The sequence below is a fragment of the Leptosomus discolor genome, chromosome 5 (genome assembly GCF_034619465.1).
Source record: "Leptosomus discolor isolate bLepDis1 chromosome 5, bLepDis1.hap2, whole genome shotgun sequence".
Taxonomy (NCBI): domain Eukaryota; kingdom Metazoa; phylum Chordata; class Aves; order Leptosomiformes; family Leptosomidae; genus Leptosomus; species Leptosomus discolor.
Genome location: NC_141395.1, coordinates 58,844,852 through 58,871,300, shown reverse-complemented (window position 1 = coordinate 58,871,300; position 26,449 = coordinate 58,844,852). Strand labels below are relative to the sequence as shown.

At 40.6% G+C, this 26,449-nt stretch overlaps 1 protein-coding gene across 3 annotated transcripts in view; it reads right to left on the bottom strand.

Annotated features, from left to right (window-relative positions):
• Window positions 1–304: 304 nt before the first annotated feature.
• Window positions 305–26,449, bottom strand: part of VPS13B (vacuolar protein sorting 13 homolog B) — a 480,656-nt gene continuing 454,511 nt past the window's right edge. For all 3 annotated transcript variants that reach the window (XM_086465731.1, XM_086465733.1, XM_086465732.1), the window contains exons 54-61: window positions 24,757–24,875; window positions 22,752–23,575; window positions 18,075–18,251; window positions 17,036–17,206; window positions 10,235–10,411; window positions 7,673–7,775; window positions 6,751–7,000; window positions 305–921 (exon numbers count right to left, since the gene is read on the bottom strand). In XM_086465731.1, the coding sequence (XP_086321857.1) occupies window positions 676–921; window positions 6,751–7,000; window positions 7,673–7,775; window positions 10,235–10,411; window positions 17,036–17,206; window positions 18,075–18,251; window positions 22,752–23,575; window positions 24,757–24,875 (2,067 nt within the window). In that variant the 3' untranslated portion in view covers window positions 305–675. The remainder of the gene's footprint in view (window positions 922–6,750; window positions 7,001–7,672; window positions 7,776–10,234; window positions 10,412–17,035; window positions 17,207–18,074; window positions 18,252–22,751; window positions 23,576–24,756; window positions 24,876–26,449) is intronic.

The following is a 26,449-nucleotide window of genomic DNA, read 5'->3' as shown; positions in this document are numbered from 1 at the left end:
TCCTTCTGAAAATTTGATAGTGGATAAAACAAAGTTTCTGTATACAGATAGGTTTAAAAATAAATTCACGTTGTAGTTCATGTTTTGTTCTCCAAACCACACAAAGGCACTAGTTTACATTAAGGACTAATGTCCTGCAAAACTTCAGTCAAATAAAGGAAGCTATTTTAAGGTTAAAGTGGTGCTAAAACCCAGCTGTCACTAGTAACTTAAACCAGCCACACCGGGTTTTTCAGATTTAGTAGGGGAAAATGTTTTGCCTCAGGCTGTACGTGCTGGGGGGGGGGGGGGGGGGGGGGGCGTGTGTGGAGTGCGTGTGTGGGGGGAAAGGCTCAGCCTTGAGCAAGTTTTTACAGCTGAGTTATAAACCTGGTTTATAACAGAAACTGGCAGACCCTAAAATACGATACAGTAGGTATTGGTACACAGTTTGTGTGTGTGGCGAAAATGATTTTGATTGAGCTATAGTCCAAGGCTGTTCCTTTTCACTTTATTTGTTTGCTAGAACACTTTCCTTCCAGCACCAGTATTTGGGCTGGGGAGCAGGAATGTTGTCAAGATTAGAAAAGCTATCGGGCTTAACTTTGTTATCATCTCCTACCTCCTTAAAAATTATATGCACCTCTACTTGGTGTAGGTTACTGCAGAGAAAGCATTACTTTCCACAAATAATTACTAATTAAATCCTTTCCTCAAGGCTTTATTTTTCACCATGGTGAATTTGCTAATAAATACTTGGGCAAAATTTGGATCAACTACATACTGATATGTTTTCATTATAGTTGGAAGGTGTTCGGTAGCCACAGTTTGCAATGCTGGCACTGTCGCGGTGCTGGGAGCAAGGTGATAGGATGTCTTTGTGATGTACTCCACAAGGCGGTTGTATTGTTGTTCTGACAGTCTCTCTCTAGCTCCATCTGCCTGAAATCAGATAAGATAAAAAAGTTACTGAGTAATTGACAATAACTGAACTTAGTGGTAAGGACATAACTTCCACATTACTTTCTGTAGTTACAAATCTTCCTCCCTGGGATCTTTCTTAACAATTGTTTGATGGCTGTTTTAATCAACAGTGTTCTCCCATAGTTTAGTGCTTGGTAGATTAGGCCTCTCCTTTGCTGTTTTGGACACTTCTGAGAAGCTCTAACTCTGCCACAGAAAATGTAAGCAGTATCTTTTGAGAATTTTTGCGGATGGACACCTTGGTCAAGAGTAGATCTTTACAACAGACCAACCCTTTGTAGACAGGAAAAGCATCTGAATCCCTTTTAGAAAAATGCCAGTAGCTCTTGGCAGTGTTTACCAGATAGATAGCAATTCTATTTAGTGAAAACATTTTCTCACAAAGTACAATTAAAGACAGCCCATAGCTATATCTGGGCAGTTAAGCTGAAGTCTAACTTACTTGATTTAAAATAAAGACTAGAAGCTACCTTCCAAGTGAATGTTCTATGATGGGATATATCCATCTGCCTCTGGTAACCAAAAAAGCCATTCTGGGTTAGAGGACCCACACAAATATTTTTTTAAACAAAAGGGTTTCACTAAAGATGATTTGGGTGCATTGTTTCTGGAGAAGAAACTAAACTGTGTATGCAAACTGCCTTTTCCACCACCATCAGTTGGAAGGACCCTCTGAAGAAATCCCTTTTTGCAGGCTGAAATATGTAGAGGTTGAAGGCTCTAGCAAGAGGGATGCAAGTAACCTACCCCTAGTGGAAAAAACCATAAAAACAAATACTGTCAACAGAAAGATGGCACCTACCACATGTTTTCAAGCAGATAGAGTATTAGGTGAAAAGCCATGGGCAAACCTGGCTTTGGAAGATCAATCTGCTGTGCCTCTTTTTTGAAGAAGAAACTGAAGATGACAATGATTAGCTTAAGAAGTGAAAGCATACGCAAGCAGGCATCAAGCTAGTTGCATGGTTTCAAAAAAATGTATTTCAGAAATAACACCACAGATGCTTCAGTGGTATCACTAGCAAAGTCATTCCGAACAGAAGTTACTTCCAAAATACGACAATAAACAAAAAGGCAGAAGCTATCCTAGGGCTAAGCTTTGATGCTTCCTTTTTTTACACTTGGAGAACTGCTGACCAGTTTCATTCTTCTCGGGTTTAACACGTCTTTGTTGGCTGTCACGCTAAGGACCAGACTGCTATCTTCTGACTGTCTTTCAGGGAGTTTTACACATGCCTCACTAGATGTGATGATATTTTCAAACAGTGCCATTGGATTCAATTTAACATCCACGATCAATATCTTGTCACATCTTTGGACTGCAAGGCTCATTTTAAACAAACCATTGCTTATTTGAAGAAAGAATTAATATGATTGATAGATAGTGACAGATGTCACATCCAAATCAAAACAGTCCTCTGGTTTTTTTACTGTGCCTTTGGAGACAGATTTGCTGCTCAGCAAGCAGAAACACTCCTGTTTTCAATCATCACCACAAAAATGCTAAAGGGAGCAGGCTCACGAACAAGCTCAGAAGCTCAAGGTTGGAGCCTATGCCTAGAAACAGCGGAAATGGTGAAATGGGCAAAGAGGAGAATGTGGTTTCCATAAATGACCTTAAAGGGAGGGAGGAATCAGAAGGCAGACTGCTGGAGCAGACTCATGGCTAACAGTGGAGAATGGTGTCTTCACTCTGGTAGCACAGAGAAAGCATCTCAGCAGTCAGTCTGTTTTACCAGTTGAAAGGAGAGAAAAGTACCACCTATGTAAACCAGATTTCAAGTTATGGGGTAAATCTTACGTGTAGGTGGCTCCACATTTTTTCCTGATTTCTGCTTCTAGGGAGGTAAGCCCAGGGCAAGTTGGGTTATAGTTCTGCCTCTACACTGACCAAAGGATCAAGTTATCAAAGGAGATGGAAAAGGTGCTAGCATCCCACTCACCTACCCTTGTGAACCCATTCTTCATTCAGCCCTAGGCTACATCCTGTAGATAAAGCATGATTATTCAGGAGGAAATATTAACTGCTCTTGGATGGTCTTCCAAAGTAAGTGGGACCCTAGCTGTTTCCAGATGACTTCATCTGCAACCATCTGCTTCTCCAGCCAGTTTCAGTTTAGCTTATATTGTCAAGACAACAACAGAAACTTGGAATTGCTGTTATTCTACATTTTTTCCTAAATGGGACCTAACATTGTCACTAAGTGCCTTAGCTCACTACTTTGACCAACTATAATGTTAATAGCCAGACCATTCCATGAATCAAAACATAGTCAAGGGTTGCTTAATGCACCTGCTAGAGGAATCTTAAAGATACCATGTCCTTTCATGCTAGAAGGCCATACTTTTGGATTAAGAACTCCAGAATTTTTCTAAAATTCCTCCCATTACAGCTCATAGAGAATAAGCCTTTAGCAATTCAAACTCTACAGTAGCTACAGCGCCTTTGTTGTGCAGTCCAGATGTGTATGTAGCACTGATGGGCTGCTTTGTGCACACTGGCTAAGGAGATCGGGTTCTTTAGGGTTTTTTCCACTGCTTTGAAAAATCCACACTGGTTTTCAGCTCCAGAGATGATAACATGTAGCACTATCATGAAAACCCTGTTGCAGATTGTCACAAAGAAATTCTGGAATACCTGAAATTCCAGGGCCCTTCAATTTTTTTGCTGTCTTCTTGATGAGCTACACCAAGAGCAGCCGGAAGAGCAGGCCTTTTGAGTGCAATGTCTGTCTGGAAGCAAGCAGTGTCTCAATTACTTTGGAAGATAATCTGAGTACAATTAATGCTTCCCTGTCAATGACAATGTTGTCAGTGCCAGAGTTTTCAAGAATCCATCCAGGCTATTCCTAGCCAGATGGATGAAGTTCTATATTGTGGAGGTGAACAAGCCATCAGGCAAACCTATTGCTGAAGGAGTCAAAATACGTCTATAATGTCTCTGGTGATTACAGCTGTAGAATAACTCATGTTTTGTTTCCTAATAGTTCCAAGAAGCTGAGGAGAGGGAATGGGAGAAACTGTTCTCAGCAGAGCTGAAACAAAACTTTTGGCAATTATTTTTGTGAGCAATAAGACAAAAAAAGTGGATTTTTATAATGTTGAAATGTTTCAATTTGTTGTATTGTTTCTAGGATCTTTGACTGAACTAATCAGAAAAATAAACATAATTTACATTTGGTAACATTACCTCTATTTTGCTAAACTCGCCATAATGTTTTGGTTGACCTGACTGGGCATTTTCCAGCCAAAAAAATCTGGCCATCTTCACTAATGTCAACATGTACAGACGTGTCTGCACTTCAGCTGAGGACATCTGCGGTGCAACAAGATGGCCTACTTGGGAGTCTAAGTAGGTGTCTATTTAGGTGTAGGTCTGCAGCTCTGAGGCTGCTCACCTGCAAGTCACAGCTTGCTGCTCCTAAGGTTCCTTTTCCTAATCACATTCAAAGAGTTTTTAGAAGCTCTTGTCGGGGAGCTGAAGGGGAGGTCCTGGCTCCTACCAGCATCAGCACTACACACAACACCCCAAGCACCACAGAACTGACACGCTCAGATGCAGAAAGGAAATTACCAAGGATGGAATTTCCCAATCCACTAAGGTAAATAAATGATAATAAACATTAATTACAAAATAATATTACTTAACTCTAGGTAATTACTAAAACTTTATGAAGCTTTTGGAATCTTTTCTTGTGTAGCTGCCTTAGCATAAAAATTTTAAACTTTCTTATTCTTGTTTGCCTTACTTTCAACTGCTCCTCTTTATAGCACATTTTTAAAATTTCTTTAAATTTTCACTCAAATTTCAGCATCTGCATTCTGAAGGAATATTTTGCCAGGTCTGTTTTGTACAGCTTTTGCTGTCTTGCCATCACTGACTTTGCTCTACCTGGGGCACAGGCACTCTTCCCCGCTTTTATCATGCCATACGTTTTCACTGCATTCTCAAGAGCCTGCACCAGCAAAAGAGACTGTGTACTGAGGCTGGGTGGCTCAAGGCTGACAGCTGCTGGCATTGCTGTGCCACTGGAGTAGGAGTCCCATATTTCTCTCCAGCACTTCAGAAAAAAACATGTATTTGGTCCAGTACCTCCAAAGGAGGCCACATTTACTGTGTGTACTAGTACGTGTATGTGGGAACGCTGGACTCTGCACATGCCATGTAGGGTTGTGCTGTGCATGTACAGGAGCCACTGGCCCAGAAGTCCTATACATTCCCAGCTGCAGCAGCTGTGGGGACTAGAATTAGGCTCCCTGTCCCTCCCCTTCCCTTCTCCCAGACAGGCAGCTCCGCTGCCTCATCACCTTCTTGCAGCAACCTTTGGGCAAGCAGCCCTTCCCCCAGAGCAGCAGCCTACTTCTCACCCCTTGGATAACCAGGTACAAAGACAAGAGCCACCACACTACAGCCAGATAAAGAAAGATCTGGGCTGGTGCAAAAGTTAGGGTCAGGATGGGTGGAATGCACCAAATGCCTTAGGGAGAACAAATGATCTTCCTCTCCCCTCCAGGACAGTAGCTCTGGCCTGAGCAGGATAGTCTGGATTCAGTCTGATGTGTGCCTCCAGCAACCACTCAGCACTCAGGGACAAAAAAGCTGAGCTTTGCCCACTCACATCAAAATTTAAATAATGCCTCATGTAGCTTTGTGGTGAGAGAAGGCAACTTCAGTCAACAGCACTCTGTGAGACTGAGGTTAGTGGAAAGACAATAAATATAAATAGAGAATTCAGCACTAAAAAAAGCTTTCACAAAAAAAATCCAAGTGCTGTCATGACACAGATGAAGTCCTTGCTGTGGTGGAATTGATGGCAAAACTCTTCAGTGACTTCAGCAAAGTCAGGGTTTTGCTGAAGGTGCTGAAGCCTCCCCTACTTTTTGGCACACCTCATACTTCATGGCGTTTTACACGTTCCTTTCTTATATTTGAAACAGAGAAATTTCTGGTATAGCAGTCTATGAACTACCTGACACACGTTTGTAAAAACAACAGCTGGGACATGTGTGTTTGTTTTTGGAATGATCTCTCATATGATTCCACTTGAGAATTTAATACAATAAACATTGTTTCCCAAAAGTGTAAAAATATATCATTCTTCTACCATTAAAAGAAGTTAATTAATCCAAAACCTCAGTATTCAAATGGCTTAGAGAACTTTCAATATGCAGATGAAGGATTTATGCTCTTACTGGCAAACACTTGGTGCATCCAATCTCAGCAAAAGAACTGAACCACTTTAAAGTCAGCATTTCAGAAGAAGGAAGATCTAAGGAAGTAAATGCATCTAGCAGCCAAGCAGGACCACTGCATTGGAACTGGCAAGATAAGAAACATGCTGAAAGGAGCATGCAGCAGCACCACTGAACTGTTAAACCAGAATTCACAGAACAATAAAAGGAACTGCTCTTGCTGTGACTTTGTAGACACAGGCAGCAATGCTGACTTGCCAAACAATAAACACCTCACGCACATGTAGTCATGAGAACTTCTTCAGAAAAGAGGTCATGCTTACCAAGAACCCAGACTTCCCCTACCTTTTCCCTCAGAAAATTGCTGTCACAGATAATGAAATGTCATGATCAACACAAGGACAGAAGGGAGGAGACACAACCCTTTCATCCAAAGGACAAGACAATCAGCTATGAGGTGCATGAAAGCAGGAGGTCTCCCGGTTTGGCACTTAGACCTCTGGCTTCCTGACCCAAAGGTGAGTATGCCTGTTGCCAAAAGCATCATCATAAGTGTAACTTTATCTTTGAATGAAAATTGATTCAATTCTTTACCTCCAATTCAGAAGGTACTCTCTGTTGTTTTAGCTGCACCTTCAGCAGGTCTTTTTGCTGATCATCTTCCAGACAATCTATTTCAGTCACGGGGAATGCCTGCTGCTGCGTGTCTTCACTGATGCTGACCACAAAGAGCACCTCTGAGGTGAGCAGCAAGCAGCCTTCATGCTGCTGACCTGATCCACTCACAATCATGACGTCTAAGGCCATATGGACCTCTGGCCTTCCTAGAGATTGCAGCATTTTCCTGCATTACCAAGGGGGAAAAAAAAAAAAAAGAAAAAAAGAAGAAGAGGCAGAAGAAAAAAATGTAGTCAGTGTTATGCATTGGATCCCCCAGAACTTCTTTTGATCACTAATGTTTTTACTTAAGCCTGTAGCTATCACCTGCAAATGTAAAATAAGTCAGGGAGTACATTCCAAATCTCCATTACTGAAAGATGTAAGGCTTAAGATTTAGAGAATAAATGTGAAACTGTTACTTATCAAAACTCCTTAATCATTTCTGGCAAAATTGGCCTAATAACCATGCTAGGTCAGCCTATTTCCCATCCTAATAGAAAAATTACCCTGAGAAGCGGCTTACCAATGCAGTGCAGAAAATAAAGCTATCTTCACTAACAGCTGTTTCTGGAGATGTGCAGTATTTTTCTTGGGCTCAGTGCAATGATAAATAAGTAAGAACTTGCTGAATGCCATTAAATAAAGATCAGCTCTGTAGCTCCAAAGCTGGAAGCAGATCAGCAGCCCATCATTTGCAGATTGGGTTTCTATGCACTACCTTTGTGTTTAATGTTCCTAAACAAACTGCCATAACTCAGCCTTTCCTAGGGAAGCAGCCTGTTAACTTGATCACAGGCCAGAACCTATTAATAAACAATGTGGATGTAAAAATGAGCAAGTGTCTAAATAATTTTACCAGACATATTTGACGTGGCTATTTGGAGCCTGCTCAACATGTTGATCATTTGGATAAGAGCGCTGCTTGGGAAGCTGAGAAAGTCCAGCTCCATGCAAGATACCTGTGGTAAAAGAATTTAAGTTTTTTAGTAGTTGTTTTCTGCAAAACAGTTACATGTTGAAGTGATGTCATCTGTTTAGAGCAGTTCATAAAATAGTGCAGATCCAAAATGATGTCACATCTTTGGAAGCTGTAGTCAAGATAATTCATTAAATATTACAATGCAAGAGTTGTGCACTTAACCCCCATGATCTTGCACTAGCAAGAAACAAAAAAACCCCACTGCGTGTTCTAAAAATCAGCCATACACTTGCAATCAAGAGAAACATAATGCTCCTGAGAGCCATCATTTCAGAGCAGGATCGGACACATCACTTAGGATTTATGTAGCAAAAATCAAGACCGTTGTTAACTTTCTTGCTTAATATTAAAATATTTCCATATACGTGTCATGATTGGTACGAATTAGAAGGCAAGTTTGCCTAGATAGCGTATTTGAATGTTCAGTTACTTAATCCAGCTGTTAAACACAGATCTATATACATTTATGAGATCTCCCGGGGCATTTGGTTTATTGTGAATTCTTTTTAGTGCCAGCACAGAATGGAGACTACAAGAAGCAGTTAAACAGGTTTCTAAACAGACCAACCAAAGCTGAAGATGATACAGTAAGTATGCTTTCAGACGGCTTGTAAACTTGTAAAGATGAGGTACGCTCACCAGAAAGAACAAGTGGGTTGCAAAAGAATCCACAAATTAAGTAGTTTTAAAAATTTTTACAAGACAGACAGGAAGTAGGTTACGCAGCAAGCAATAGTGTTACACAGTTTAGTGCAAAGTTACTCTTTAAATAAACAAAGAAATTGTCTTTTGTCTAATTAAGCATTCCATTGAAGCAAAAGGCATTTTTGCGTAAGGGTGTCAATAACTTAGATTCCTTTTTACACAATGGATAATAATTTAAACAAAACATCAGCACTGAAAAAAAAAACCCTTTAATTTTTAGCACACATGTTGATGGTAATACTTAAAAGCAGCATCCCAGTTGTAACAGTTGGCTTACTGAGGTTCTCAGCATTATGTGAGTGAAAATGTTATTTACAGATGGAGAAAGAGAGAACATGTGTTTATTTCTGTGTGGTCCCCCACCCCTCGGTCCCCCCCAAGAGGCACGGTCCCACTTCCAATCCAGTTGTGGGTAAGAGTTACTTGAACTCTTGTGTGTTTTCCTCTCACGCACTGTCAGCTATTATTGATACAGTTTTTATGTTTTTTCCTGGCTAACTCTTTGTCACATGCTCATGGAAAACATGATGTCTTGTGTACCATATCTGCAATGGAAAGTGTCCCTCTACTGTTATAAGTTTCTTGATAAAGAATGCAGCGGAATAAAATCTAGAAAGAATAAAGCCATGAGTAGCAAAAACGACACACAGTCAGCCAACAACAGACAAAACTTTCTGATTTTACAAATACAGGGTTTAGAGTTAATGGGATGCATAATTCAGGATAACAGTTATTTACACTCATAAAAACAAGATCAAGTTAATTTGAAAAAAATGTAATAATTAAATTTTCCATTTTTTCTTTAAATAGATTGCTTCAAAAAATGAGTTCTGAATGCAATGGGAAGCATGGAAACAATATCCGAAACTGAAGCCCTAGGAGAACTACTTGTATTCTAAGTAACACATCACAAACATAAATATTGTTAGTGATTAAAGTCTTCAAGATTTGTCCAGTGTAGTTAGTGAAGCAAAATTATTGACACATTGTCCTTGTATCAACAGGTCTCCCTGCTTTTCTTCCCTGACCTCCCCTCCCATCCCCTTAAATACCCAGACCAACAGCTTTGCTTTATTGATACTGGAAGCAAAGAAATCAGTGTATTTTCATATTTTATTTTTATCTGTTACAGTTTTTGGTCATCCAGAAGTATTCACATCAGTCTGAAAGGACTCACCACCACTGCCACTAAGTGCTCAGTCTAGCTGGAAAACCCACCTCTGGTTGTTAAAAGGTGACCCATGTATCCAAAACCGGGACTGTCTTCTCACAACTCTCCAGTTTAAATGGGATGCTCCCACTACATGACTCACTCCCTTCTCCCAGGAACATGTTTCTCTCTGTGCAGAGATAGCACAACTCTTTCCTTGCCGTAAAAAAGCAACCTCAAAATAATGTTCTAATTGGATATAGTGTTGCACTCATACTTTTATGTCAAAAACTCTTTTGTAAGCACATATGTTTCTGTAACTAATTCTACTGTATTCCAACAATTACTTCATGCTTTCTGCATTCTGTGTTTCTGTGGCTGTACAATGCTGATCGGTAGAGAGAGAAGAACAACATGATGGCTTTTAAGAAAACCAACACAATATTTATAACTATTGAACGGTGGCATTTCTAAATCTTTCTCTAAGTTACACAGCTACGGAGCCAAATAAGTAAGATACAGCAGGTTGTATCTGAAGAGCATTTTAAAATTTAAATGGAGATGTTGGAAATGGAGAAACTCACCGTAGCCTGTCTGGGAGACGAGCTCAGCTGCCCCTCCGATGGGCTTTGTGAAGACACCCATGATTCCTTTCCCCACACCTGAGATGACCCCTCTGGCTTTATGCCCGGCTGAAGCTTGGGCCTCAGATACTCGCTGAAAATTCTGCATCGGCTGATCCACGATCCCAGCAATTGCACCTGAAAAAACATGAGTGCTCAGTAATTAGTGAAGATTAACATACCAGAATAAGAGGAAATCTTACTACTGGACCTGAATGTTGCTTGGATTACAAACTGTACCCCGCCCTTCTTAAATAGCTATTTAGCATGCGACTGATTAGCTAAACAATACCTTAGTTTCAGTTTAAGTTAAATCTTAACTTCCTTTTCATTTTTATGTATTTTACTTTTTTTAAACAATTAGATCACTTAACTTGACAGTACGTTTTCATCCTTCAACTCCTTTCACTAAATGCTTTTGTTAGTTAGTTTAATTTAGCTCATTCTGTGTAGCAATTCTGAAATGTTGGGCTTGGAATAAAATCCACCAGTTTTAGTAGACTTGAGCTGCTATGGAAATGAGATTTTCACGTAAGCCTGAGACTGACTTAATGAGAACAAAAACTGCCTGTATTCAATAGATCATTTTTATATCCTCCTCCACTGCCAGAAATTTTCATAAGCTAATGCAACTTTTGATATATTACTAAGATTAGCAGAATTAGACTTTGAGACTTTTTGTTACTTTTTCGTGAAAACCATCATATTTTACTTTAATGCGCATGGGTCAAACTTTTACAAGTGACACAGTGACCTTCCCAGCTTTTAGTATCAACAGAGAACTCCGACTTAAATCTTCCTAAATGTAAACAGGTATGTGAGGTGGTACATTTCTTTGATCTTGAGTTTACTCTAGCCACTTAACCACAGACATGTCTCTAGTTATTGTAATTTTGATAGATAAGCTATTTGGAAATTGCTAAGAGTACAAGGCTTGGACAAAGTGACATCAGTTAGAAAAACGTCTGCCTGATCCGAGGTTCTTTGTTCAGTAAAACACAAGTTTGCAGGCTCCTCGGCTAGCTCTCCGTTTGCACCTTCAGCTGCAAATATCGAGATAAAACGACGACTTAAGGAGTAGGACTGAGTGTCACCTTGGTAACCAGGCATTTTTACTTCAACCCAGACATCTTTGAAGATTCTGCTTTGTATGTGGAAGCAAATCCAGGCATAATTCCACAGATTTGGACAATCACAGCCGAGGTATTTGGCCCCATGTGTTTACCACTGTGACATGCACTAGTCAGCTCACTGCTAACCGGTTTTCAGATGGTTTTAGTTACTGTTACTGGATAAACGGAGAAGTTGCTGACTTTGAACAACAAGAACTAATATTGTACTTGTACACGGGTATTCTGTCCAAATAAAAGACGGGGATGAGAAGCAGCACACATTTCCCCAGATCCTTGTCCCTGGGATACTATCTATCAGCAATTCAAGAAACTTGCGTCCCCCATAAATGCCTCCCTCTCCTCTTAGAGAGATTGCTTCCAACTTCCATATGTGTATCCTTTACTGATAAATGTATAGTATTTCCCCAAAAAATGCTGGTCTATTTTTAATGCGATATCCATTTTTTTTTTATTGAGCTCACTCACTGAAGCTAAGCGTGCAGCTGAACGTTTTCACCCTTTGTACCACAAATTCCATGAAGCTTCCTTAATGCCATGCCATGGAAATGATACAATTTTCAATTCAATTCTGTTTCATTAGTACTTACCAGCTGCCCCTGCTGCTTGACTAAAATAATACTCCAACACCGCATTACACAATTGGGATTGTTCATCCAGTCTTTTCTTTTGTACAATTGTGACGCATCTGAAGGCATAAAACAATACTTGGTGTTCTGCTAAGTTACAGTATTACGTTACGCTGTGACCTCCTTCACCCTATCTATCGAGGTCATCCACAGCAACTGCACTTTCAGAACAGAAGTTATTGCCTTATTAAATGTAATCCACCTAAGTCCTAGCACTAGTAAATTATTTACTGCAATACACTTCAGCAATGTTATAAGGTAATAATAAATAAGGGCCTACTCCAAAGGACCTCTGGTACGCTCCAGGCTCTTCTCAGCTGGAATTAGGCCCAGAGGACAAGGAAACAGAATGGAAACTGCTGGGACTGTGTTATATAAGATTATTTATATAGCACCCCAAATAATATACAGCTTAATTAGCTAGTTGTTTAGTACTTCCACACTTTCTGTTATTCTGCCAGTTTATGCACGCTCTGAACTTGTCTGTCAAGCCATTGCCCTTTTGTACCTCAACTCCTTTTGCAAGTCCTGTCTTTCTACCTGCAAAAAATATAACCAATGATCTGCTCTTCTCTCCCTGCTCACCCTTTGTAATCTCTTATCTCAAATTGCAACTCACTGACATCACTCATTCACGGGCTGTGGTCGTGCCCATGAATCACATAATAAACGATACCTTACTCCTTTCATTAAGGAGTGGCTGGTCCTACTACCCTTGCATGGGGAAGCCAGATCTGTGCAGCTCCTTTCCTGTGTGCATCATGTGTGGGCAAAGGAAAGAAACAAATAGGTCAAAGCCTGAGCAACCTCAAAAACCAACACCAGAGAGATAATGGTGATATACGTGTGAGGTTCACTGCATCTCCTAGCACCAGAAACAGTGTGAAGCAGATGTCCCATGTCCATGTGGCTTCTTTCTTTCTAACACAAAGTTAGTGGTAGGAGCACCATGCTGGATAGACTTACCACAGAAGGTCTCTCCCCCCCAGACGGCAGTAGCATATCAGGGAAGCAGAGCATGGAACCACATGTAGTGGTTTCTCCCTTCCCGCTCTCATTCTCACGGTCTAGAGACACTATTACTGCTGTCCTACTGCTGTCCCTGTCCCTTCTCTGTAATGTCCCTTGCCCATTATTTTTTCAAAAAATGAAACCATTCTCCATTTTTCTTTCTTTCCTTTACCCTAGGCATTCAATTTTATATGCATGTCCACATATGTACAGACAGATTATGTATGTATAAAGAAAACCTCAATAAAATTAAATACCAAAGCAACAAAACAAAAACATATTCTTCCATTACTGGACCAAAGAGGTTCCAGCAACACCGTAACATCTGCTAAACATCAGGTGGGGTGCACTCTGGTTAATACATGTTGCTCAGTAACCATAAAAAAGATACTTTGATAACTACAAAATTCAGATAGTTCCGAGTATATCACTGTATTACTGCAAGAACAATTTGATTACAGGCAGCAACGGTCCATGCACAGACTGACAACGTTTGATGGATGTAGCGTGGCTTACAGAACTTAGCAAAGCTTGGGTTGCTTGTGACAAACTCTTTCAGACCAAGAAAGTGTTCTTGAAAAAAATCCCCCACCAGGAGAAACTGGCCATGCTTTGCCATGAGGCTGGAAGCTAACCAAGCTGAAACCATTTTGCTTCCTTTTCTCTGTTGCCCTTCAGGATTACGGCAACTGTTTCACACAGCTGAAGTATAATCCCATCACCGCAAACATCACATAAAAATACAGGTAAAAGAAAAGAGCACCTGTTGGCATGCATCCATGTATCTGCAGACTTAGTGCACGGAATAGAACATGCCTTAAGGATTAGCACACCTCTTAATATCTGCTTGCGAACGCAGAGTGGCCCTGATACAGTGATAGTTGCAAAGCAAGAACAACAACCACCACCCTTAATAACAAAAAAATTGAGCTTCTGAGATCCAGGCTTTACCTTCTCTAGTAGCACAGTTTCACTAGTAATTCACTTTCCCCAAAAGCAGGAAGAAGTAACTGAAATGTCGAGCTCTTTTATCACTGTGAAAAATGGCTTTTCTTAGTTGTCAGTTTTTCAGTTATTCAGAAACTGCTCAACTTCCCAAAGGGAGATACTTCAATATGATATTTTTTACTAGGACCAGTAATTGAAAATAAAGCATATAGTTTCAATATTCTCTTTTACATGGTTATAAATTACTTTTTTAGGCTTGACCCCATCATGCAAAATGTAAGTTAGTTCCTTGGTGGGGACTGCTGATCATCTAAATATTTAAATACAATTTCATTATATTTTTGACTATTCATATAAAAGAAAAAACACACCTATTGTAAGGTTTTGTTTCCTTTCATGCACAAATTTTACTAAAATGACCCAGAAGTCTCCCCCAAACTAGAAAAGAAGATGACAGCCGGCCAAAGATAACAACCAAATCAAACAACACCCTGACAGTGCTTGAGTCATTTAAAATGAGACAGGACAAAGCACTTAAGAATGTACCACAGGGAACAACTTGCACTGAGGAGGAGACAAGATTACATGATTTTGGCCCCTATTCAGCGAAGCACTTAAGTGCTTCGCTGAATCAGGGCCACCATGAGACAGATTTTCAGAAAAATCAGAAATGCAACTGTTCTTTCTGCATATTTTGGTGAACGGAGGGCTCTTACACGCCTGTGCTTAGGCACGAAATCTGCATTTGCAATTCTTTAAGCTGCTTGCATGAGTCAGATGGTTTTTACAAACATGATAGTACTGTGACTATCCTAGGAATCTCTTTCACACTTCTCAGTTTTACAATTAGAAAGTCACAGAAGTTATAGCTTCAAAGGGTCTTGCTCTCTGCATTCCTGCGCTCATCTGAACTCTTCATCCTTGTGAAGGAAAACAACATAGCAGCTCTGCTTCATTTCGTTATGTATGAAGAAGCTGGAACTGTTTTTAGAGTAAGCATGTTCATGTTTACTCTGAACATCCTGGTGAAAGAAAGCAGCATGGTGATACCTCCCCTTCAATTATGACTGTTTTTTGGGGGAAGCCACAATATTCTCTAAACTAAATGTTCAGAACAGAAACAGCTTTCTGACGTGCTTGTGAAAATTGAAATGTAGGTCTATTAATAATTTAGGTCTCGACACAATTTTAATGAATGCTGCTGTATATACAGAGAAAACATGCTTTTTAAAAATCGGGTTTAAAGGAAGAAATTATGCCTGATACAAATTCAGTGGAATATTTCAGATTCCTCCCTTAGTGAGAGGTCCCATACTTGTCAAGTCCAGCTACACAGTAACCGTAGCTATTTGTCTGGGTGCTTCGTTGCCTCCGCTGCTGAGAACAGGGGAATTTATTAGGGAGGAATCTCTAAATAGTAACAGGGGGAGCAAAACCAAGATCCTAGCTTGCAGAGGAGCACTGTTTAAAGCTCTAAGTTTCTAACATGGTCTAATTTCTTAGGAAATCAGTGACACTGGAATTCTAACTTTTTTTCGGTTTTGTTTTTAACTCGGGCGTACTCCCGTGAACAACGGAAGCCTTGTGTGCAGGGAGGCACAGGCACTGCCTATTTGTGCATGCAAGTTACGAGTTCCCGTCTTTCCTGAGCAGCAGAAACTTTGCCTTGATACTTCTACAAAGTTTTGCTCCTTAATTCAGGCTGTACAGCGGATGCTTGTAGCTCTGAAGGGCTCTGGAGTGTCAGTGAAGGGGATAGCCACCACGTTATCTTGCCGTCTTATTAATAACTGAGCCAAGATCACCAAACTATTTCACCAGCAGATATACACCAGGCTGACATAGCGCTTCTGAAAGTATAATCTTTCCTCCAGCTACTCAACCTGACTTCCCTTAGCCCAATAAAAGAAGAAGGAAAAATAAAACCTTCTCCGAACTGCCTTTGATTTGCAACATCACTAACAGCTTACTATTGGGATAGTAGCTACTAATTTATGAAATTTCTTCTTTATGCACATTTCTCCCAGGACACTTGCTTGCTGGTTTACAGGCATTATCAAATGACAGTGCTTCACATCATCTAATGTTATTGCTTAAAATAATTTCCAGTAACTTAACCCAAACTTGTAACATTTTTACCACTTCCTCTTTGGGGCTTTCAGGGTTGCGGTTGCAAATTTAGGAGTTGTGTACACTACTGAAGATTAGGAAAGAGGACAAATCCTTTCAAGCTTCAGCTCGTCTAACCTTTTGCACTGGACTGCTTTTGGTCACTTTGATCTCTAAGGGATTCATACTCTTTAATACGTACTGAGGAACTCTGCCAAACAATACAGTTCTGCATTCCTTTGCTGTGTGACAAGTAGAAGTAACCTAGAAAACCCAGCCCCTACTGCAAAACTTCTTGCAGAGATTTTTTCCAGTGTGGGTCAGTTTTCCAGTTTTGGGTACTATTTTGAAACGGCCAGAGTAATCTTCACTTCTAACCAAACCACTTGGCTGCTTGATGAATACAATTACACTGAATCAGGATGATCTGGGTCTCCTTGTAAAAGCAGAATTCCTCATCTAAGCTTACTTAACATCTGCACTAAGTTCAAGTGGTTTTCAAACAAACCCAAGAATCCCTGATATCTACAGTGCAGCAAAACCAAGCAGGTTCGGACGGCATTCCTATAACTCATTGGAAAGTAAACATCAGCATGATGACGTCCTCGTGCTGACTTAAGTTACGAGTCACCCTGCCCAATGCAGAATTGTTCTTTTATTCCCAGATATACCTCATGTACCAATGAAAATATCATTTCACAAGGAGAGTGCAAAGTCGTTCTATATCTGCAATTATTTTATCAGCAAAAAACATACACAAAAGTCACTAAACCTTAATAAAAAGAAACAGTATCTCATATACACTCTGTAAGCCTATTTCACAAGAAAACACCAAAACAAAAAGAATTTGCAATTATAACTCACATGTAGAACAGGCTGGTGAGCAGATCAGAAAACAGTATTATCACTCAACTCGATATTTAATAGTACTTTACCTAGAAGGCTAATGCCTAAACGAGAAAGCCCCTGTCTCAGTCCTTCTCCCAGGCTCTCTGGAAGCTGCCTTCTCCATTCTTCTTGTCTGTTGTAATGCTCCTCATCCAGTGACAGCCTATCCATATTCCGAGCAAGACTCGTTGCCAGATTGGTAATTGACGTCAGTGTACCTAAATACATAGAGATATACATTTGGGTCTCGATCAAAATGCTTTAATTTAAAACATGGAGACGTTCTATGCCTCACTGCAATACTGAGCTTACGAGCAGAACAGCAAGTCAACTGAAAAGTTGCCCATGTGTAACACGCTTTACTATTTGTTAAGCATCACCACACTGCTCTACGGTCCACGTCACGCCTTTTACATTAGCCTGCACCAGGTTTGCCTGGCTGGCGGGAACAGCAACTCATCCGAACATCCTCCCCCAGTTCCCAAACTTCTGTAAGGCTAACCTAAGCGGAGGGGGGGCGACGGAAAGGTAAACAAATATTTACAGAAGGAGCCCTGAGGACATGTCCTGAGGGAGCCTGGAGCAGCAGTGAGCGGTCTCTCCCGGGCGGCTGAAGCCACGCGATGGCACTGTTTGTACAGGCTTCGCAACTCAAAAGCTGCTCCTGCTGTCAAAACCTATCCACGTACTTCCACAGTTATGACAACTGTATCTACTTTTTTTTTTTTTTAATAAAAAAAAATATGATGAGGCGACAGAGTGTAGAATTTCTGATGGTTAGCAGAAGTACAGAACACCTTTAATATTTCTGCAGTTATCACATGAAATACTGGCTGAGCCAATCTCCATTTCCCACTGGGAGGTTTAAAATTCTGAAGTTTCTGAAACATTCTTATTCACTGTAGTTAAGCGGTGATCTGTTTAATACATAAGATGTTATATGTGAGCTTTGTTACCCTCCCAGCAGTTTGCTGCAGCCTAGCACGCCAAACAAAGCTGCAAGCAATATTGTTTAAAACTTTAACACATCCTTTAACAACGCATGACAACAAAGCAGCAGTTGGAGCAACAAAGTGAAAGCTCTACCTTTGGAAATGTGTTTTACAAATGATGTTGTTCCTCTGGAAACTCCACTGACAAATGCTCCTGGGCCTCTGGTCAGCCCTTCATAGGGGAGCCTAAAGAAATCAGCTATGCCGTTCCCTATGCTTCTCACCAGACTAGCCGGACTTCCAAGAATTTCCAACGATCCGACAACCCAGCCTGTGTGGAGAAATGAGACACATGTTACGGCTGCTAAAACTGCAGAAGCAGCAGTTGTGAAAAGGTTATTCCTTAATTATCTTTTTCACACTAGAATTCATCGCAGTACGAACTTCCTTTGAGCAAAACACAGGAAATAACTCATCCACTACGAATTCAGAAATGGCAATCTTTCATACTTCGTAAATCAAAGAAATCCTTTTGGCAAACTCACAAATAGCTTTAGAATGACTTCCTTCCAGGAGCTTCCCGTATTTCTGCTAAAAGTGTGCTAGGAAGGCGGATGCTAGAGCCTCGCAGCTACGGAGGAACGGGACTGCAAGCTCAGATCTCCGGGTTGGTTTTAGATGCTATAAGGCAGCATTGTGATTTCACATCCTTACATGATAGAATCGTGACAGAGAGTTTACACTGATACAACGTACTGCTTTACGGGAGCGTGCAGGTCAATTGCTCGATGGAGTGTTAGGAAAGGGGATGCAGATTTTTGACAAGTGCTTTAGAAGTTATTTTAAGTCCACCCCAACCCTTCTAAGCTGATCATTTTCTTTTAGAGTGCAGTGAAAGCCAGACAAATGTCTTTTGCTCAGTACAGTTGTGTAAACAGCAATGACATCTACATGCTGATTAGGTTACTCATAGGGGAGTATTCCTTACGCATATCCCAGGAGAGGTATCTGCAGATCTGGTTTCCTATATAAACGCAGGGTTGCCAGCAGCTTGCTGGATGGCCGAGTGCGCCACAATCCGTTGCTGGAAAGCTGTTTGCAGGTCTTGTCTTTCTCAGGCTGGTTGGCAGCAGATTTATTAGCAAAATAGTACTGCATAACTTTTTTTTCGGCAGCCCAGAGAGAGCGATTCAGAAGTGGCAGTAAACGTTAAACGGGAACTGCCTGGTCTTTGAGCCCTGGTACCATGAATTTCAGCTGGCAGTGTCAGAGTGACACGAGATACTACAGGGCCAGCAGACTGAAAGATGGACAGACTGGCCTCCTGCTGTCCCACCGAGGGCCCTTGATCTGCGCTGCCCTCCTCATTCCCATCTCATCACCACAAACTCCTGCTATCCAGATGCTTTTCTTGTTTTCTCTTAACCCCTCCCAGTCACTGGAAGGCTGAATTATGAAACTGAACAGAAGAGAAAATGTTACTCATATGAAATGAATTAATCCCATACTATCATTCTAAGCTCCCGGAAAATCTATTATTCTTGTTGAATCTGTCCCACATTTCAGCCCTGGCAGGTTGTGAACTCCAGTATATGTAGCATAAAAAGTGGGAACCACAGTGGACATAAGGGAGAGGGTGGGATGGACTATGAAAATAGAAAACAAGTACTACTGGCAATGCAAAGAGCAGAACGGCAACGAGTGCTGTGGCTCCACAGTGCCTGCCCTGGAGAGGAGCATCCCCCCGGCAGTCCTTCCCTGCCGGGGACCAGGGGAAGCCAGTGCTCCAGGCTGGGCCTGTGACTCCCTTGCTGTAGTATTTTTAATAAATTGTCCTTGCCACTGTGTGAAGTGATGAAAAGCTGGAGGGGTGGGGAGGCACGTACAGATGGAAGAGATGCTCTTTCTGCTTTTTCTGATCAACAATGTTGCAATAATCCCTTCCAGCCTTTTTGTCCCTAAATATTCTTGGCATTCCTTGTCCTGGGGTGGTGGTATGATGGAAAGGGGCTGCACGACACTGCAGCTTAGTGCCTTGCTGCCCTGTGGCTTAGTGCTTTGCTGCCCTGCAACACCCCGAGCAGGCACTGCCAGGCTGGGACATGGGAGGCTCCAACTCCACCCACCTGTTTGGCCAGCCAGCGTGCTCAGGAATGAAAACTGGATTACAACCAGGAATGAAATCAGCCAAACGCAGAGCTGAGGGGTTGCCTCGTATCCCGGGGATGGGCTGTTGCAGTCTGGCCCTGGCCTGTGGGCTGTCAGTTTTGGGAAGCTCTGGAAGCAGCGTGCCCACCCTTGGAGAGCACATAGGAGGAATGTGCAACCTGCAGCAAGGGTGACCCCCCTTGGTCAATGCTCAGAGCAAAACTAACGGTTCCTCACTGCCGGAACGGACCATCCAACCCAAGGAGAAAGGTGTGGGAGTAAGTCGGGAATAGGAGAATGATGAATCAGAAATAATCCCTCAATTCACAAGCTCTGTGCTGCATTTACTTTGCAGAAATACAGTATCGTGTCAGGTTACCATTTCCCCAAGTATGCTTAGTAATTATATCCACTAATATGAAATAATTATGACTATATTTGCAGAGAGCCACTGCATTTTCTTTATAGGCAACCATAGGGTTAGATCTGGCTGATACCAGTAATATTTTTAAATAGAGTTTTATTAAATTCTAAATAGAAGTCAATTTAATTAGAAAAGGATGGGAGATTTCCATTGCAAGTTTTGCTAATTTGAGACAAGCAATGCTAATCAGCGTATTTGAGCAGAGCTCTCCAGCCACATTCATCGCTTACAAGACATAGATTCTGGCCTCTCCTTTGCAACATACAGGGCAGCTTGATACACCCCCTTTAGCAGGCTTTGGGGCAAATCCTGCCCCCTCCCACAGGGCAGCAATGGTCTTGCACACAGTTAAGGGCAAAATGAGACTATGTCCCACTTGGAGCATAAGGCATAGCTGTATGGGAATGCTGTCTGTGCAGACGCTACAACGACTTCTGCATGGGGTAGTGGTGAGCAGAAGGGGGTCAAACAACCTGTCGTTTTGCAGAGTAATGTGGTTAAAAGGCAGGACAGCGAGGTCCTATTCCACAAGAGACCCATCCAAGAAGTGTAACTCACCTGATGGTGAGGAAAGGACTCAGGGTTTGCAGATCATATAAAGCTTTTTGCTTGATTTTTTCCTCCTTTTCAACTTTGTTGACACAGTCAGCCTTTTGACAAATGTCACAAACTCTTCAAAACAAAGCATCTTCTTTGCTCAAGCAAACATTAATCAATACAATTCAGCATTTTAATCATGGTAACCCCTTTCAAAAAATGCATTTTAGTTTTAGTGCTCTGAGTGGGATTTAAGTAGTAATTAAATATGTGCTTATGTATTTTCCTCTAGAGAAGTTCCACTGAAGCAAACCTTATTTCTTAATATTTGAATCTGCTTGATTTCAGCTACAGCATGAGCCCAGAGCAAGGGGTGGCCTGTGCACTGCTGCACACTTCAAGGGTAGCACAGGAGGAAAGACCATGACCAGGCTCAGGAATCCCTAACTAGCATATGTGCCTCACCTGGGATGTTGTGGATGAAAAGCCAGTATAACCCCAATTTCCTGCTGCAGTCTATCACCACTTTTATCATCACTCCTAGACAGTTGTGGGGAGAAACATTCACACTATGGACCATATTTGGCCACAGTTTCACTTTTAATTAGCAAGAAACTAGATCTCCCCTTTTGTACTATGGGATTTGACTGTAAACCAAATCCAAACAAGTAGTAAAAAGAAAAACCTGCAAGTTTTGCAAGCAAAATAATGCAAGAGAATAATGAATCAGTGCACAGTGTTCTGGTGCACAATTGCGTACACAGTTGCCACAATCAGCTAAGCAAGTCAGGTATGCACACAGTGAAAGACCAGATCAGCATCCAACTATTTCTATTTATAAACACCTGAAATGCTTATGTACAATTTTGGAAAGTGTGCACAGAAATCAGGTTGCAGCTATGCTTGCAGCACAAATGGAAGCATCAGGATTTCAGAAAATCTGACCATTAGTATTGCAGGAAAAGAAATACCATGGCTCAGTGTGGAATGTTACTTGTGTGTAATCATGGAGGAGCTTCTTCATGTCTCAGGTACAAATTCTGTTCCACACTAAGACACATCAGAGACCAAATTTCATGATCTCTAAATTAATATTTATGGAAAACAGACTGTACCTGTTAACCTAATAGACTAATTGCTCACTATTGATCCTATATGGGAAAAAGTTAGTAACAGCAAACTTAAAGTTCTTGGATCAAAGGACAACAAACATCTGTGTGCCAGTTTAGCATGAAGGCTGTATGAAGAAAGACAGATTCCTAATCATAAACTGCAGCCAAAAGGAGTTTTAACAACAAAACAACATCCAGGGCTATAATTTACTTCTGAATGCAGAGCAACATACTGAATAATTTGATTAAATGTAGTTTTGGGGAGTTTATGCGAGGAATGTGGGTCGATTCTGACTAGTGCTATAATATAAAATGACAAAACCTAAGCCAGCTAGAATACAGTTTTATGCTGTGTTCAGGGTTTCATAAAGCCTTCAGGCGGCTGGCTAATGTTTAGCACAACTTTACAAATCTTCACTGGTGTCTGCTCGACCATTTTATTTCCCTTCTATCGTATGGCAGGACTTGAAAGGTGTCTGAAAATATCATTATCAAACAGTGTCGGAGAAAAACAATAATTGTATGGCTAACATCTACGTTATTCAGCTTGAGAGAGAATCAGAGTCCTGGTACCTAATAAAAATGTTACATGTTAAGGAAAAGTACTGACCTGCTCTGAAAAGTGCTCCAGCAGCATAATGCATGGCCAAGGCATGGACAAGTTGCCTGGCAGTGGTGAAGATGGGTCCTCGCTCAAACACCGAGAAGGATAGAGGGGTGTGATCTGAGGCTATATACAGTTTCAATGAAGCATGAATACTGACAAGGAGATTAACAGGCTGTATTGTTAATTTTCTTAACTTCACGGGCTTGACTAAAGCTCTTGCATGTTCCCTCACTTGTTCAGGCAGTGTCACAGTAGTATCTGAAGTATTCATGGACTGACAAGTGGTTTTGTTTTCTGGAAGATATGTATCAAACAACGTCTTAATGTAGTAAACAAAGGTGTCCTCCACATACAGCCTAGCTGGTTTGAGCTCAAAGCTGAGGTCATTCACGTGAAACATGAAATTCTCTTCCTCGGAAAAAGCAATGCAGAGTTTTATAAAGCAGTTTTCCTTATAGCTTTCCAAATCCTCGTTACAAACAATGAGGTTGTTCACTCTGGACCATTGCACGGTCTCATTTTTCTCTCCTTGGCACATCAAGACTGCAAAATGGAAATTGGATTTGCTGTACAACTGATTGTCCAGTTGCAAGTCTTCACAATACACTTGGAGACTATGAAATTGTGGGAGGCCTTCCACAGCATCTCGCTGGAACTCCTGCGACAGGGGTCTCAGGTAGCTGGTGGCTGGGGCCATGTGGAGGAAAATGTTGTCTGCTGTGAGACGCAGAAGTTCAGATGACACTTTGTGGTTTGTAATATCATCAAACGCAGCAAGACTTAACTGACTGATGAACATTTTCATTGACAGGGTCTGCTCTTGACTTCTAGACAGGAGGGAAAAGAAGTTTTGTTACTTCATATATTTTGAGTTCACCTGGCAACTTGCTTTCTCAAAAAGCTATCAGGAGAGACGTTCTCTATAATGCATGGGAAACTCATTGTGCAACTCCCGTTCATGTTAACGAGATCTGTCAGCCTTAATCACCACAGTGGGTACCTTCCAGGAGGTCTTTTAAGAAATGCAGTATTAGACATCTATGCCATCTATTCTTATCAATCAACAGGATAGTTTGGACAGGAACGTCTCTATATACACAGTAATTCCGTATCAGATTTGCAACAGAGCCAAATATTAAAGCAGACAACAAAGACAATTTTCTGATAATTCATGCCCAGTCTCAGCTGTTACAATACTTTCTGGGAGCCACTACTGAAGGTTACTATTGTGGGTAATTATTTTCACATCACATGCAGTGAGTGCCCTCCAATGAAGCCACCACAGCATTTTTATACCAATGGCACCCTCAGGCCTCCCCAGCTCCAGTGTTAACTGCCCATTTCCAAGTTTAACTAGCAAGTGGGCTATTATGTACTGCTGATGATCAGTTTCTTGGGGGTTAATACTTAATTACAGCACAAATAAAAACAGTACAACAAATTCCACTCTAATTGTAACAGCATTGCTGGAGGCCAGGCATTCTGCATCTTGGAAACAGGTAGTGTTATAATTGCACTTGAATGGAGCTGAGGACCAGGTTGCAGTCTGTTATAGAAGTGGGGAAGTCTTCTAAAGAAGAGTGTTATAACTAAGTACAGTTAATTACTTTTTCTACAGCCCTTGCACATCATGCTTCCGACCAATTTTAGTGGGAGCTTGTACGATTATGGACAGCAGGAGATGGCTAAATACATTTTAAACTGACGAACACACTCCAAATTAATTATGATGGAAAATGCCTTTTTTTAATGAAAAACTCAGGACTTCTTTTTGTATCAGACATCTAGTGTTTACCCTAAAGTGACACGACTTTTGATGTTAAGATTGTCCTATTTTAATTGTGATATACAAAGCATAACATATGGTCTAAACATATGCCACAGAGCACGCAGCAGTATTAAACAAAGTTAAGCCAAAGTTTGTAAGTCAGTTAACACTTAGAAAGCTGACTGACCTCTCAGCACTGTCTGGCAATGTTTTTTATCATCTTTTATGTGCTTTATATACCTGTTGAGGTTGATCTCGACGGGTCCTGCTCTTCCTTCTGGGGCCAAGGTTATAACTATTGTTCCGCACTGATGGGCAATGTCCACATAAACATAGCCAAAGCCAGTTAAGAACACAATCTAGTGGAGAGAGTTAGAAACATACGGAAAGCTACTGAAATTACTATTTTTAATGTCATAATTTGAATTAGTCCTATTAATGCCTTCTGGTTGAGATCTTTTACCAGAATCATGGTACTGTTGAGGAAAAACAGAAACAGCTTTCAGTACTTCAGAAAATAACAGCTCAGATACTTGAAATATTTTAGTTGTACATGAAGATGAAATTTGCACCTCATCCTTTAACTACAGTATAACTGCATACATTTTAATAAGAAACTTTTTCTCCAGAAATAAGCAAGATTTGAGGAGAGGGGAGGTTATATGAGAAAAGAATAAATAGGGAATTTTAATTCGTGATTTTGGATTAAGAAGAAAGGCATATTCCTGGAGCTCTGCAAAATCTCACCTTCTCCTCCAGAAAACAAACCCTAAATTAACGTTATGCTGCTATGCCCTAGCTCAGAGCTGGTTAGATGAATGGCTGACAGCATGATGCAAAACACTTGAAGACTAAAAAATAATTAACATTTTGGATTCATGAAGACTTGCTTAACAACTCAACACTGAACATGTTTCTAAGCCATCTAAACTGGTTTTGTGAGAACACCATCACAAGCAAGGTGCTGCCACAGAGAAATGGCAAAAGTCTACTGGAAAGTGTAAAATGCCTAAAAAGGCAGGAAAATGGGAACTTGACAACAGGTTTGTGTCTTGCTTACAGATATGCAAACTTTCATTCTGAACAAGTTGTATTTAGGAATAAATATTCTACTTAAAGACATATTGGTTTTGGAGATTGTCTGCAACATTCCCGTGCAAATTTTGTTTTTTCCAGATTATAAAGGATTAAGGTCTTTCTAGGTTTGGAAAACTCACAGCAGTCCTTGTTAAAGCAAGCTGCCTTCTGTTTTCTTGTAGGGCTACTATCAACACAATTGTTTACTAGATTGTCATGACAGAAACTGTAATTTAAAGGAATGCAAACTGAAGGAATAACACAAAGATAACGGGCTAGCACAGGTAAAATAAACAGTTGTTTGTCTTCAAGAATCTTTACTGCTGTTAACAAGTCACCAGAAGGAAAAGCCCTTGAAAGTTTAGTAGGATCAGCACTTAAACTGATTCTCATTACACCATTTATAATAACCTTGTAGAGATAACTAAATTTCATTCATCAAATTACGTCTTATTCTTCTGAGAATTATATGTAAGAGAATTTCTAATTTTGATATGTCAGTTTTAATCCTTTGCTTATCTGAAAGAGTTTTGCAATCCTTCATGATGGAATTGGAGAAAAAAGGACATTACTGAATTTTCAATACACCCTTATTACTCTAAAAAGCCCTCATTGATCTTAAAGATTGGTCATTTTAATTCCAATTTCAGATAATTATGATGATAATTATCTTAATTTTAGCAAATTAATAAAATTTTCTTTCTAATAGAATAAGAAGTACCTATCTGTGATTAGGTAGAAAGAGTACAAATTACTTAAGATCCTCTAAATCCCAGTTATTTCACAATCTGAACCAGGTTGTATGTGAAGCTATTAGCATATTCCTTATTTACTTATATTTGTAGTTTTCTAAGAG